General features: G+C 35.8%; 2 protein-coding genes across 5 annotated transcripts in view; one reads left to right on the top strand and one right to left on the bottom strand.

Moving 5' to 3' along the window:
• LOC122635365 (zinc finger protein 423 homolog) overlaps positions 1-9,385 on the bottom strand; it is a 51,281-nt gene extending 41,896 nt beyond the window's left edge. The window contains exons 1-4 of one of the 3 annotated variants that reach the window (XM_043825509.1): positions 9,255-9,385; positions 8,566-8,778; positions 2,166-2,246; positions 1,866-1,928 (exon numbers count right to left, since the gene is read on the bottom strand). In XM_043825509.1, the coding sequence (XP_043681444.1) occupies positions 1,866-1,928; positions 2,166-2,246; positions 8,566-8,605 (184 nt within the window). In that variant the 5' untranslated portion in view covers positions 8,606-8,778; positions 9,255-9,385. Of the gene's footprint in view, positions 1-1,865; positions 1,929-2,165; positions 2,247-8,565; positions 8,934-9,254 lie in introns of those variants that run through there. The other 2 variants (XM_043825511.1, XM_043825510.1) reach the window with 2 other exon arrangements.
• Positions 9,386-10,060: 675 nt separating this feature from the next.
• Positions 10,061-13,778, top strand: LOC122635429 (adenomatous polyposis coli protein-like). 2 transcript variants are annotated; one of them, XM_043825651.1, is made up of 9 exons: positions 10,061-11,131; positions 11,199-11,343; positions 11,419-11,570; positions 11,725-12,055; positions 12,129-12,552; positions 12,623-12,874; positions 12,988-13,092; positions 13,151-13,282; positions 13,360-13,778. In XM_043825651.1, the coding sequence occupies exons 1-9, from the start codon at positions 10,276-10,278 to the stop codon at positions 13,603-13,605; spliced, it is 2,643 nt and encodes an 880-aa protein (XP_043681586.1). In that variant the 5' UTR covers positions 10,061-10,275; the 3' UTR covers positions 13,606-13,778. The 2 variants fall into 2 exon arrangements, with proteins under 2 accessions (XP_043681586.1, XP_043681587.1); XM_043825652.1 differs by having other exon boundaries at positions 10,062-11,116.
• The last annotated feature ends 1,077 nt before the right edge of the window (positions 13,779-14,855 follow it).

Raw genomic sequence — 14,855 nt, 5'->3', positions numbered from 1 at the left:
TATTTTTAATTTAACGAACCAAGTAATGGGACAATCGATATTTTCATGTAATAACATTGGAAATATAAACGATAAAATATAAAGGATAAAACTCGGTCGATATTAATTATCGTTAAATCGTTAGACAAATAACGGAGGCTAAACGGATTAACGCATCTCGTGTCGTGCCAAAACCGCACGTTATTGGATTACCGAGTGTCGGAAGCGTCTTACCAACACCGTCGTGCATTCGTGGAATGATAGGAACGCACGTGCTTTGGCTTTCGCGATATAGCTATGGAATTTAGAGAAACAAAAAGCTCTATTCTTTTTCTTGGGGAACGTCTGCATGGAAAATTGAGACGTTTCGGCACGGCAGTGCGAGTGAAAATTTGTAAACGTCGAAACGCTCGTCGATCTCTTTCGCCAATGCGTTGTAAACGTTACTTTTAATGCGAGAAATGTTATAAAAGGAATAGAAAAGAGATCGAGTTTCCGATGCTTTGAGAAATTGTCGAAACTTTGACAACACGATTAGGGCTGTAAAAAATAAGTATAGTCGAAAACGTCGTAGAGAGAGACATTTTCCGATCTAATAAAATCTTTCGTTAGCTCTTCGGTAGACATTTAGGCTTTAGTACTTTTGGGAAAACTTGTAGGCAAAGTTTGATGAGGTTTCGTTACATAAACTTTTTTACACCGACGTAATAAGGAGCGTTAGTACATGGGCCTTTAGAAAGGAAGGAGAGTATGAAAGGAGAGAAGAAAGAAGATAGGAAAGAAGTAGAGTAAGAAGGAAGATAGGAAGATAGGAAGGAAGGAAGATGGCTTGATGTTTTCAGGTGAGCAGATAGACGAGGCATCTCCCATGGGAGGTAGTGCCCTCCTCGGGGATCCAACCTCGTTCCGAGCCTTCTCCGAGCCCGCTTTACCTTCGAGTATAAAGCGCGGGCAAGTACACTTGGCGAAAGGTAACTTGAAATAATAATCGAGCCGCGTTGCTAGAGGGACGGATAAAAGACCCAGCTTCTACTCGTTGAAGAAAAGTAGTAGATACCTGCTACGCTAAAAGAGGAATAGAATCTTTCGAGAGTTTTCACTCTGTAGCCGATGGTAGAGACCGTGAGAAAAAATTTGCGTTCCCTGATATCGGCAACGTCAAATGAAGCGCGTCCAAGTTCCTTCCTACTTGAAATATATCGAAGATGATTCGCGAAAGGCAATCGTATTTTCGTCGTGCTCTCTAATGTCCATAAAAACGTTGAAAATTCTTTCGTCCCGATAATATCCGATAAACCAACGATCTAAGAAACCAAACGATCGAGTCAAAGGCGTTTGTGTTTAAACAATTGGAAAATCGTTCGACTAGATTAAATTTTGGATATCCGTGGAAAGAAACGTATCGACGAGTACGCTTATGTTAGGCCGTTCATATTCCTTAGTATACCCCATCCTATGGGACAAAGGATTCCATATTCATAAAATCTATAGCGAGATTGCAATTCCTGAGCACCTTCGAACAATGACACGATGCGTCCCAACGCATTGTTGTATTGCCGTAGCCTGAACTCGGCTGCTTGTCCCACGAGTACTGATAAAAGTAATGCACCCGAATGGACCGAAAAAGATATCGCCTCTACGAACTTTCCCAACGAATCTCTTTTCATTATTCATTGAAACACCTTGAAATTTGTGACCGTCCTACGAATTTCTTCTTAGTACTTTTCTCTACTCCAATGTCCGCGCCACAATTGTCATTTAAAAGAAAAAGAAAAAAAAAGAGAGATAAAATAAAGCCATATAGAAAGTACAATTATCGCGTAAGTAAGATTATTTTTACGTATGGAAGTCACGATTATCGAGTTATACATTAAAAGTCGACTCACCTTCGGAATGTCGACTAAAAGCTCGTTGCAATTCTTCTTCCTCTTCCTCGTCTTCATCGTCGGCTAGAATATCGAAATAATATCAAAATGAAAATATCTAAGTTTACTTCGATTTACGTCGCGATCTAACATTTTTTCGATCTATAAAGAAATTCTTTTTCTAAATCCTTTGCTTTTTATTCGATGTAAAATTGATGAACTAAAAATAAATAAAAATAAATTACCCGGCGCCGCAGATTACAATTGAAAAACATAATATAATACAAGTCCATTAGCAGAAAAATATGAAATAACACTTACGTTTAATCGGAGCAGTTTCGTTATCCTGCTCGGACGCCTCCAGGACATTCTGTTCGTTGGCATCGTCCCACTCTTCGTCCCCTGCAGAGAAACAAACGACCATTAATCCCATCGCATTTGCATATTATCACCGAGTAAGAAATGAAATCTGTTGTGCGTTGCAAAGAAAAATGACCTGGTCCGATGTTAAATAACAACAACAACAACAACAACAACAACAACAACAACAAAATAAATAAATAATGCATTTGTAAAATACGGTCGGTCATGGTATGCAGGTGAAATTAATTCAACGTATCGTCGAAGAAATCAAGAATAGAAAAAAAGAAGAGAAAGATGAACGATTTCAAGGTCAACGAACGACGAAGGCAAAATTTCGCTGAACTTTTTAATTTCAACGAGAAAGGAGCGTGCGCACGGTCGAAAGATAAAACGGTGAGGGTGTGATGTTCGTAGCCACAAAATATATTCTCTCTCTCTCTCTCTCTCTCTCTCTCTCTCCCCATCTCGCGGTGTGTGTGCGTGTACCGACGCCCATGACGCCATAGCTACAGCCGTTTGTCACATGGGACCACAAAATTAAACTTAAAAAATCACCGCTCTGTCCACGTGCCCAACGAGTCGTTTGTTACTTGCCGTTTTCCACTTTCCTCGTTTCCTCTCGTTGCTCATTTTCCTCCCTCTCCTTCTTTTTCGCCCTCGTTCTATCTCTTTTCTTTTTTCACCCTTACCAAACCACCCACGCGCTTCGTCCTTTTACCCCTCGGAGTGAAAAGAGCCAACTCTGGCCAATTTACTTCACGAACTTGCCACTTTGAGGATTGCTACTTGAGTTGACAATTTCGAAAGGTGTCAAACGCCTTCGTTTCGAGCAAACAGGAACATTTCTCATTAGACCAACGACTTATTAAACTGTATCATGTATGTTATCGAGCTGGCGATGTGTATTTTCCTTTAACGTCACGCGAAACGATTCATTGTAAAGTCAAATAATCCCATCTTATTGCCAGAAAAACTTAATCGTCGCTTCCTACTTCTTCGTACGAGCATCGAGATTTTTTTATGTTTTTTTTTTTTTTTTCTTCTTTTTTATCTATAAACCACGCTCAATGTACCCTAATTATAGAAGATTATAATACATTTTCTTTGGTTTATTGTTATGTACAAATTATATCGTAAATTCGACAATCGATAATATGCATTAACCGTCAGGCTAGAAACAATGACTTGCACACGAACGAAGGGACGAAGTTGAACTTGAATATTTCAGAAGACAAGGACACCAGGAAGACTGCTTACTAAACCACCCTTCGAACCTTGTCAGCCGTCAAGATCGTGACACGTTGTCTTTCTACGTATACTCTTATGGTTACTATATTACAAATTAATCGTAAAAACTGTCTTTCAAAAGCAACTAGACTACTTGACAATTTTGAGAAAATTCCAATCAAAATATACCGTTGCAACTGTTAAAACTGGCCATCTATTTTTATCACGTTTGTCAATTTGACAATCTGTCAATTTCCCGTTTATTTAATTTTACAATAATAAATAAACTAAAACCCCCCCAAAAAATCTACATTCGATTCGAACAATTCGGTAGAGTTCGTTTCGAGGAGTTTTCCAATTTAACAACAGACGTTAAATATACTTTTGACGTTGGCATGCAACATTGTACAAAAAAATATTTGATATATCATAAATATGATAAACTATTCGGCTTGTGAGCCAGAAGATGATCCAAGCAAACAATAATCGTAAAGGTAAGGAGATTGGCTATCATCTTTAAGGTAACCCAAGCGTACTAGACGAATATACCCTATACACCTAAGCATAAAGTAGGTAGCTTTACAAGAAGGAAACGTAATGTGCTTAGACGAAGAAGGCCATTTTCGAGATGGTCCAGTAAATGCAGAAGGGTGGAAGGAGTCGCTTCGAAAGGAAACAAACCAAAAGAAGGAGAGCGAGAGAGAGAGAGAGAGAGAGAGAGAGAGAGAGAGAGAGAGAAGGAAGAAAGAAAAAAAGAAAAGAATAGGATAGAAATAAGCTTTTCAAAATACAAGTAGTAATCTCAGATCGTTGTTAGAAGTGGAATCAGGTTCGCAAGTAATGTTAAACGGATATATTATTATGAGACCATCTAAACGTGTATGAGCCGACGGATAACTGCATATTGCGGCTTAAACCCTTGCCTAGGATCGCTCGTCCATCGGCATTCTCGTTTCGACACAATACCGTTTCTATCTTTTCCAGTAACGAGCTTAGCCTTCGAAACGAGGATATACGTGTTAAAAGAACGTAAAATAAATTATCGCCAAAATTTTTCTCGACGAAATGAAATCAAACTTACGAGATAGATATCTCTAAATAACTTTTAAGTTAGATGGCACTATAGAAGATTAAATGCAATATTATTTCCCATGAGATCTCGTTTAAAAGCAAAAAAAAAAAAAAGATCAACGAATCGTGTACTAATTCCATCGTGGAATACATTTTGGGAAAGAATCGTTCGTAATGCAAGCACTGGTTGAAACGTTAATTAAGAAGAAAGAAAAAGACCGAAGAGGCTAGGTCTGTTATAGGAAAGGGTACGATTTTCTCTCTTCTCCCGTCTCGAGAAATTAGCTGAGAGACAGAAGAAGGACTCGCCGGATCGTCCGCCAACGGAGAAGCCGCAGGGTTTCGAGTCATTAATCGATATGCCGTGAATAAAGGAGCGCCCTGCGGGTTATCCGAGACGACTGCTATCTCTGCTTCCCGGCTGCAGACGCCGTACGTCTTGGACTCGTGACAGGCAAGCCAGACAGTCAAGCGAAAGGACGTGTGTGTGTGTGCATGCGTGCGGGAATGTGTGGGTGTGTGTGCGCGCCGCCGTTGCTGCAGCCATCGGTGCCGTTGCTGCAGTCAGTGGTGCACGAGGGGCTGCTGGGTGGAAGAGGAAAGTCGAGAAATCCCGAGGGAACGTACCTAGGGTAGGTCTGACGCGGACTCAGACTCCCATGGGACACCGACATCCACCGTCGAAACCCCCTCTGGCTCCGACACGGCGCCTCGAGGACCCACGGATATTGCGGAAACTCTTTTCCTATCCTACCAAGCTCCATTCCACTACGTTTCCTACTCGAGAGATCCTCAAACGCGATGCATAGCGACGTTGCAACTTTTTTACTTGATAACATCTGTGTTTCGAGGATTTCGTAATTCCTTTTCCACGCTCTTTCGTAAAATTTCATTAGAAAATATCGCTTCTGGTCGATTAGGATATCCTACAGAATAGCTAATGATTTGAAATTATGAAGTTGACGCAAGAGAATGAGACTGTGCGAGCTTGCTTCGAACGAATAAACGGACGGACGGTCGGAGGGACGGACGGACGGACGGACGGACGGACGGACGGACGGACGGACAAACGGACGGACGTCAACGCTTGGTGTCTCTTCAAAGAGATACCGCTTCTCCTCGGGAATGTCTCCTCGAGTATGCCTCGTGTTCTTCTTCTTAAGAATACGCACCGGTTCCGCATTCCATGCACCTCTCGAGACACCGCTTCGTCTTACCTTCGTCACATGTATGTACGATGAGTCTATCGGTACTTCTAAAGAGAGAGAAAGAGAGAAAAGAGGGGCGACGAAAAGACTCTAATTTCACTAACCCACGTATTTCGACCGATAAATCCAACGATTTCGTAGTAACGAACGTAGACGAAGTCGTAATGACGATATCTATCTCTCTATTAAGCATTATCATAGATAATAATTTAACGAGAAGCCAATAACTTAATCCAAAGTGCCGCGGTATTACAACGATTGTAACCACTAGCAGGAATTAGTCTTGTCAGAGCAAAAACTAATAGCGGCTTAGGTTTTAGAGAACCTCTGCGATTAAAGGGCTTAAGCCAGAAATTTACATTCCTATTACTAGCCACTGCTTGTCTCTCTTATAGATACTATCAGTTTCTACTAAGAAGAGATATTATTGTATTAAAGAAAATTAGATATACAAATAAATTTGTTTCGAAAGGTTCGTCGATTTTTTAGTTACTCGTGGAGTTCGACCTATTTCGAAATGATAATAATTATGCATTTATGCGAACGTTCACAAATCCTAATCATGGCCTAGAAACATAATGAATGATCACTGTTTGCTTACGTACGTATGAATGATATGATGATTGTAGACATATTAAATATATAAATAATTTTTCTTCTTCGACCTTAACGAATATTTGAAATTATGAAGCTATAGATGATCCAATAGAATTTCGAGGAAGTAACGATTTCGTCATTACACCGTGAGTAACTTAAAACCGAACCGTACAAACAGATGGGTCTCCATTAACGTAATTATAGTCGGTTTGAATGTATCTACGGATCGACCACGTTATGATGGGCATTGGAATCCATTAATACAGCTTCGGCTACGCGTAGGTTCATTATCGTGCATTAATTAGCGACACCCTATATCACTACGTTCGTACCGATATCGGTTCGGCTTGCTATTTCGTGGCTAACCGCGCTCTCGTGACATTCTAATCGCGGTACAGACTACCGACCATACGTACCATACCGATTAGTTTTTCATAGAAATTAGACATAATATTTATGATTTATCTTCAACAATATAATTAATGTTATAACAATTTCATCATTTCCATTCCTAGAAGCAATAAAACTCAATAAATTATCTTATAAAACTATATACGCGCGTAAGAAATATAAAAGTAAAGAGAGATGAACTTAATTAGAGATTTATGAAACATGGTTTCTTGAAACAAAACCTTGAATAGTGTCTAATAGAAAAGAATCAAATATGTTGTACACATATGTAGGTACATAGTAAAGATAAAAAGTAGAAAGAAGAGAATGAAAGAAAGAGGAAGACGGAGACAGAGGCAGAGAGAGAGAGAGAGAGAGAGAGAGAGAGAGAGAGAGAGAAAAGGAGAGAAAGGGTGAAGAAGAGGAAGAGGAAGAAGAGGGAGGAGAGGAGTGCGACCAGAATTGGATAGGATAGGAGAACTGGTGATTACAGAGGCCGGAGATTCTCTAGGGAGAAGCACCGTTCCCGCGGGCTTCCACCTAATTCCATCCTGGCTGACTACTGACTGCATCTCTCTCTCTCTCTCTCTCTCTCTCTCTCTCTCTCTCTCTCTCTCTGTCCCTCCCTCCCTCCCCCTCTCTCCCTCTCGTTCTCTCGCTCTTTCTATCCTCTTCTCGATCCTCTCTCGCTCGACCACCACATACGTATGCTTCCATCCTAACCGAAACACCTGGTCAACACATAGACACTCACGCACGACATTATACGAGCACGAACGTGCTGTCTGATGTGTTTATTCCTCCTCCTTCTTTTCATTCTTCTTTAGAAACAAAACCGTAGTTTCTTTATCTTTTCGTCTCTTATTTCTTCACGTGTCTTTCCTATTATAAACGTTTATTTGTGATATCCTAACCTCGTTAAAAGTTAGAACGTTTTGCAATCGATCAGAAAATCTTTTCGATGAAACGAAATGATTTATAAAAATATTTGAATTTAGATACCTGTTAGTTTATCTATTTTTTTTTTTCTATACGATAAACAATAAATGATTATTCACATTGTTCACAATTACGATTTGGATTCAAAATTTTGACAATACTGTTGGCCGCCATCTTGTTTATCGATCGATACAAACATTATCGATGATGCGTATCATTAACATCGATCGTTATAGTTATGTCGATAATTCCTATTTATTCGATTTTCGTTGATTTATAGTAACTAAAGATATATATATGTGTGTGTATATATATATATATGTATATATAAGAAATAAAGTATATAAGAAACAAAGCAAAACTGTGCATATAAGCTTTTTTCTTAGATAAAAAATAAAATACAAAAATTCGTTGTTTCTCTTTCGTTTCTATACAATGTAAACCAACAAATTCATAGACTTTGATCTTGTAAAGCTATCGATTGTTGTCCTTGTACGTTGTTCTTTCTTTCCATTCTATTTTTCTATGGAATATGCAGTGTTTTACTGTACTTTTACCGTACTTTTATATTCCGACATCTTGATACTAGGATACGATGACATTTAACTTCTCTACCAATGTATCAATGTCACGTAAATTTGTAAACATTTACTAACAAACTCATCAAACTTTCGATCGATGTATTTTTCTATACATGTATCCACGTAAAAAGTTTCATTTAATGTATATTAAATTAATACGTATCATTTTTACATGTAAAAAAATTAACTTTGAAAATATTAATAAGTTTTAGGTTAAAAATAATGTTTGGAATATCTACTTATTTTGTGTAATCTGAACGAAAACGAATTAGAAAAGAAAGTAATTTGAAACATTGTAACATGATTGAAATAAGAATTAAAAATATTAGATAGAAAAATATTTACGTTTTAAGGATCGTGGCTTCGCCTGCTTTCTTCTGGACATATCACCAACACGAACACTTTGGAAAATCGTCGAAGGATTAAAGGAAATAAGCTAGTCCATCCTTGCACTTGTAAAAATGAATTTCATTCGCACCGTTTTTTGTTCGAAGTAATTTAACGAACTAACGTACAAATTTTCTAATCGATCTTTCACTTTCGATATATCTCAAGTAACTGAAATGATACAAAAGTCGTTGATTGGTTCAGATCGTTAACAACTTCAATCACATCAACGAAGCTTAACTAATTATCGATATCAAAAAATGAATGAAAATATTATTCGAATTAATTTTGTGAATCTTCCAAAATTAATTTTACTCTCCTTTCTCTCTCTCTTTCTCTCTTTCTCTCTCTCTCTCTTTCTCTCTCTCTCTCTCCCTCCCTCTCTCTCTCTCTATCCCGTTACATTTATTTTTTAATTATGACAAATCTATGTAAATCATTTTGACACATCTAACCTACAATGGACAATCTAAAATAATAGACTTAATGTAAATTATCCTTCGATATTATTTATATTTAGAAAAACTTTGTAACATCGTTAATGACAAAAACGATCAAAATTTAGAAGAAATTATATTCTTGAAGAATTCAAATAAAAAAAAACAAATCACTAATGAAATAATGGCACTTGTTAAAAATTGTCGTACATTGTAATAAACGAAGAAGGTCGGTGATTGGCCGATGAGTAGAGTAAAAGAATCGCGCGGGAACATATAAAACAACAAGCCACGTGGTCTCAAGACGAATGAGACATAGCACGTTTTAGCCTTTACTAACACACTCGCGAATCCGGATAATCGTCGACAGACGCGCTTGAAAGACGCGCGACGAATGAAGAGCTTCGCGAGATCCCTTACCGCGTATATTCAGAGAACCACTGTCGAATGAGTCGCGCAAGCGTCATTGCTTGTGATCTGTTTTCATTTAATATTGTTTTTTTCTTTTATTCCTGTTTAATAAAAATAATTCCTGTTTTGTAAAAAAAGAAAGAAAAAAATAACAAGCAAACGATTAAATGTAAATTATTTTCAAATAATTTAAATTATACACGTGTGTGTGTGTGTTATATATATTATATATATGTGTGTATGTATTACATATATTATAGTATTCTATTCTAAATCTAAATAACATCTGTAATAAAATATATGCAATAACTTGTGCAAAGAAATATCAATATTATTGGTTAATTTTCAAGCAAATTGTGTATGAACTTACTTATACTTTGTTCCTCTAATTAAAATAATTCTATTGAAATGTCATTGCCATATTATTGATGTTAGAGATTAGATCGATAAGTAATAAAAAATATTTCTTTCCAGTATTAATCTTCACAATTACAACCAACGAATTATATTATTTATGTTTCTGTCCTAAATCAAGATGGATTAATATATCTTTTTTAATGTGCGGTTTAGCCGGTAGGTAGCGCACATAACGGCATTACTGCACCAACCACTGCACATATAAACGCATGTGTATTTCACCCTTTTAATGACAGGTAAATGAACTTGTAATTAATCGTTAAACAGGTGTTGCCAGTAGAATGTTGGTAATATTAGAGAATTGTTTTTAACGTAATTTCGGAGAATACCTGTGCCTTTATCGATTTGCATTGTTTCAAATAATTTTTCAAAAGTATTTAAATAATTGTTAAATTGAAGTAATATGGATGAAAATACGACAGAAACTTATGACGATGACATACGAGATCAACCAGTAGATTACAGTAAAAAATATGTTGAAAGAAATAGATTAAAGCAAAATCATCTTTTGAATGATGTACAAAAAAATCAGTCTGCGAATGAGGATATTAAAGAATGTGAATCCGAAACAGTATTATTTGGGGATTATGCGGAAACAGATCTTGATCAACCAACGGACTATAGTTTAAGATATGCAGAAAATGATACTGACGAAGATGAAAAGCCAACTACGGAATACTTTTCTGGCAGCGTGCAAGAAGATACTATTAAAACTTATTGTACAGAAGGTACACCTTATGAAACACCTTTTAACTTTTCCACTGCAACATCTATGTCCGATTTAAGAGTCGAAGATACAAAAGATAACGATCATTCTAAAAAGATACAAAAAAAAGGACTTGATGTTAGACACAAGAAAAGCATATCTTTTGAGGATAGAAGATCAGAAGAATGTCACGAGCAACAACATTTGATAACAGAGAATACAGAGAGACAAAAGCATATTATTAATATAAGTTCAAATCATATGATCCCTGAAAAACCAATAAGTTATTATAAAGAGGAAGAATCTAGTAGTTCTTCCTGCGTTAATTCGCTCAGTTCTTTTAACAGCGAAATAGCACAACGCAATAATGTATCTGAAATAATATCAAAAGTAAGTTTAGAGGATTCTATAAGTAAATCAGAAACAGAAACAAGTAATTCTAATGTAACAGAATTAAATAGCAACGAATTAATCTCTGCTTCGATAAGCAATAGTCCTGTGGAAATTAAAAATAGTTCACGTATTGTCGATAAAGAAGGTACGTTTTTTAAAGGTTTGCGTCAAAAAATAAAAAAATTATCTGTTTCCCCTTCGATATTAAATCTTGATATAATCTTCAGGAAAAATGGTAACATTCAGTGGACAAGACTTTTATGCTGAACAGACACCTCTAATGTTTTCACGTTGTAGTTCTCTTGGTTCATTGAGCGGTTTCGAACAGCATTCTATACACGATGACCGTAGCTCCGTTGTCAGCGATTTCAGGTATATACAATTTTTGTACGTTACAAGTTGTATATTTTTACATTGTTTTTAGCATTTAAAGTATTTGTTTTTTAGTCGTAGAACAAGCGGAGTGGTCTCACCAAGTGAATTGCCAGATTCTCCTACCCAAACTGTACCACCCAGTCCCCGTATACAAAAAATTAAATCTACACATTTTATGAATAAAATGCAAGAAGAAGAAGTAAAACCATCGCATTCTCATTTATGTATGCAATGATATTGAATATATTATTAGGGTATATATTTTAACAAAAACATTAATATACATACTAACAATTTTGCTAATTAGTAAAGCTACACAAGCTTCCTATTTCTACATAAATATCACAGTACAATGCGTTAAGTATTTATTTGTTTCAGTGTGTTCGAAATATGGTGTAAAAAGGACTAGTGTTTTCGAAGATGACATTGCTACTTTTAAAGAGGAATCAACACCTATAGAATTTTCTACTGCTACAAGTTTGAGTTCTTTAACTATTGACGACGAAGTGAAAAGTTCTGATTATACCAAAAGTGGAGATAAATTGGAAGAAATATCAGAACCGGCCCATCAAAATATCGAAAAAGGTACATCTTTCGTAAAAGTAAATGTTTTAGAAGTTGAAAAACAACCAGAGCAAATAAGTGACGGCGATGAAGATGATGAAGATATGCTAGCTGCTTGTATTAGCATGGGAATGCAAAATAATAGGTATTCTAACTATTCTGTAATATTAATCGCATTATTATTGTTACGACAATAATCATATATATATATACTACAGATACAGACAATCTTTAAAAACCGAAAGTATTTCAAAAGCTACGCATTCTAAATCATCGAGTGTCTTGATGTCATGTGACAAGAAATCACCATTAAATAGATCACAAGCTTGTGTTTCTGTTTCCCCTGGAGAGTCATCGGCCGTCCCTAAAATTTGTAAACCACCAATGGAAATTGTTGTTGTCCCAGATACAGTACATGTTTATTGTACAGAAGATACACCAGCGGGTATCTCTCCTGTTGGTTCGCAATCAAATCTTTCAGTGTTATCTATGCCAAGCGTTCCAGAAGATATAGAGAAAATCGAACCAATTAAATCTTCGGAACTTGAATGCCACAGAAATGATCTTTCGGATGAGAGTTATAATCTTTCTGACGAAGATGAAAAAATTCTTGATGAATGCATTCAATCGGGTATACCGAAGGTATAGAATATGGAATATAGAAAATATCTCCGAGATAATTTCAAAATTACATAATCGTTCTTGCTTAAAGGTGAGACAAATTACCCCACCTCCGACGAAAAGTATACCTTGTGTAAAAAAACCTGAGACCATGCCACCAAAGTTTAATATATGCGGGACACCTTCGTCATCTCCCGTTGAATCAACTTCCAACAATAAAAATCCTGTAATAATTAAACCTTTATGCCATATGCCAATGGAAAATGAAAAGGAATTCTCAGATGACAGTCCCAATCATTCGGACGACGAAGCTATTTTAATAGAATGTATACAATCTGCAAAGGTATTCTATTGATATTTTTTACATAAATTACTCGCTAGTATAATTGCTAGTATATTACTTATCATGTAACTACCAATTTACCCAAGTTACACTATATAAATATACTTTTTCAGGCTAGATTAAGATGCTCACCATCGCCATTATTAAAAGGAACTAAGATATCAAAACCTAGAACTCAATGTCCCACCTCTCTATTCTCAAGACTTCGACCAGAAAAAGTAAAACATATATTCCTTGGAATATTCCTGCCACTTACATATTATCTTATTTTTTCAGGTAGCGCAAGAACATAATACTACTTCGTACAGTTCAACGAGTGTATTTTATCCTACGGAAGATAGTTACAGTCCTTCGGAGGAAGAAGAAGATATTATTTTAGCGCAATGTATTCAATCTGGCATGCCAAAAGTAAGTTTTTTCCATCTATTACATAAGTAGTAATCAATATATACCTCTTATACTTATTTATATTTCGATTGATATAGGTGTTGAACGTACCAACTACGACAATTCAAAGACAAGTTGCAACAAAAAAACGAGAAGAGTATTTAAGATCGATGGGATCGTCCAGTAGTTCCACTGCTTATCTTCTAAATAATGCTTATCCAATTAATGCCTTGTACGCACAACTGCCTTATAAAAGTGTAGAGAACAGCGTTTCCCATTACATCGTTGGAAGTTCATCTTGCAGTTATAATAATTTTCCAACAAAAGCATCTAGTAGTAGCTAAGAACACAGATTATTTATTCGTTGATGAAATAATACCATCTATCTTATATTAAAAGCAATCAGAAATTCTGGAACGTATAATTGCAGACACAAACTAGTTAAATTAAGGTTAAGATTCATTCGATATTAAAGACTGAATACATTTTACAACGATTAAAAACAACGAACATATTATTTAAGTACAATTTTGCTATACCTACAGCCTCATTTCCTTTTCTATTATTTATAGGTTATCCTTCCATGTTTACCTTACGACAAAGCGTCGTTATATCGTTAAGTAACGTTTGTACGCGTCAAGTGGCTACGAATCTATTAACTCGTCTAAATAAATATCTTATTTTAATTTACAATTACTGGACGACAAAGTTCCGAATACGAGGTTTCAAATTAAAATTATTTTATATTCGAACTGCGTTTATAGCTACGTGATTTATAAACAAACGCAATATCGTTTAATTACAAATAATAATAACAATATATCAATACGCATATGCTATATGTCGTTGGAATAAAAAGTAATATCAAGTAACGATTAATAATAACAATGATAAGTAACTTAAAAATAACGAATTAAATACATATATCTTTCTGGTAAAAAGTTTGTAGGTTAAGATCGAATACCCTTACTCCCCGTCGACGTCGTATCGCTTACACACGCAAATGTGTAATGACGCATGCGAGACCCCACTCTCTCCCACCATACCTCCATTACATTCTCCCACCAGACCCTTTGTACGTGTATTTAATTTCTCGAGTAAATCCGCGTAACTTCGTATGTTTTTATTATGTCATAACAAGGTTACAATAAATACAATTTACGTTACTTTATGTTTTCTTTTTATGTATCGTTGTTAACAAAAGATCATATATGTATACATATTATAAAAGAGAATATTAAAAAATTATACCTCTAAATAACGTATTTAAAAAAGCTCGGAAAATGATAATTCTTCATAAATTTATAATATCACATTGATTTTATTTGAATCGTTCCTCCTAAGTTATTCGTCGTTCTAAGAAGAAATGATTTATTATCGTTTTTCGAACATCCTTAATCCGATATGCCGAGTTTTTCAGGAAACCCTTCGAAATATCATTTAAACGGATAACGCGCATCCCCATTCCCTAACCCTCATAAAACTTTCACTTAAAACAATGTGCTATACATATCTTTGAATAAAATAACAATAGCGACCGAAGGAAAATAAAAGAAAGAAGGCACAAAAGGGACAACTTTACACATCCATTTGG

This window comes from Vespula pensylvanica, chromosome 18 (genome assembly GCF_014466175.1).
Source record: "Vespula pensylvanica isolate Volc-1 chromosome 18, ASM1446617v1, whole genome shotgun sequence".
In the NCBI taxonomy this organism is placed as follows: domain Eukaryota; kingdom Metazoa; phylum Arthropoda; class Insecta; order Hymenoptera; family Vespidae; genus Vespula; species Vespula pensylvanica.
This window is presented reverse-complemented; position numbering and strand designations above follow the sequence as displayed.

Bases quoted from the DNA above. Each gene is read 5' to 3' on its own strand.
- LOC122635429 (XM_043825651.1), top strand. From the start codon at position 10,276: ATGGATGAAAATACGACAGAAACTTATGACGATGACATACGAGATCAA. The intron at 11,132-11,198 runs GTTTGCGTCAAA...TATAATCTTCAG, and splicing joins AGAAGGTACGTTTTTTAAAG to GAAAAATGGTAACATTCAGT. The intron at 11,344-11,418 runs GTATATACAATT...TTTGTTTTTTAG, and splicing joins TCCGTTGTCAGCGATTTCAG to TCGTAGAACAAGCGGAGTGG.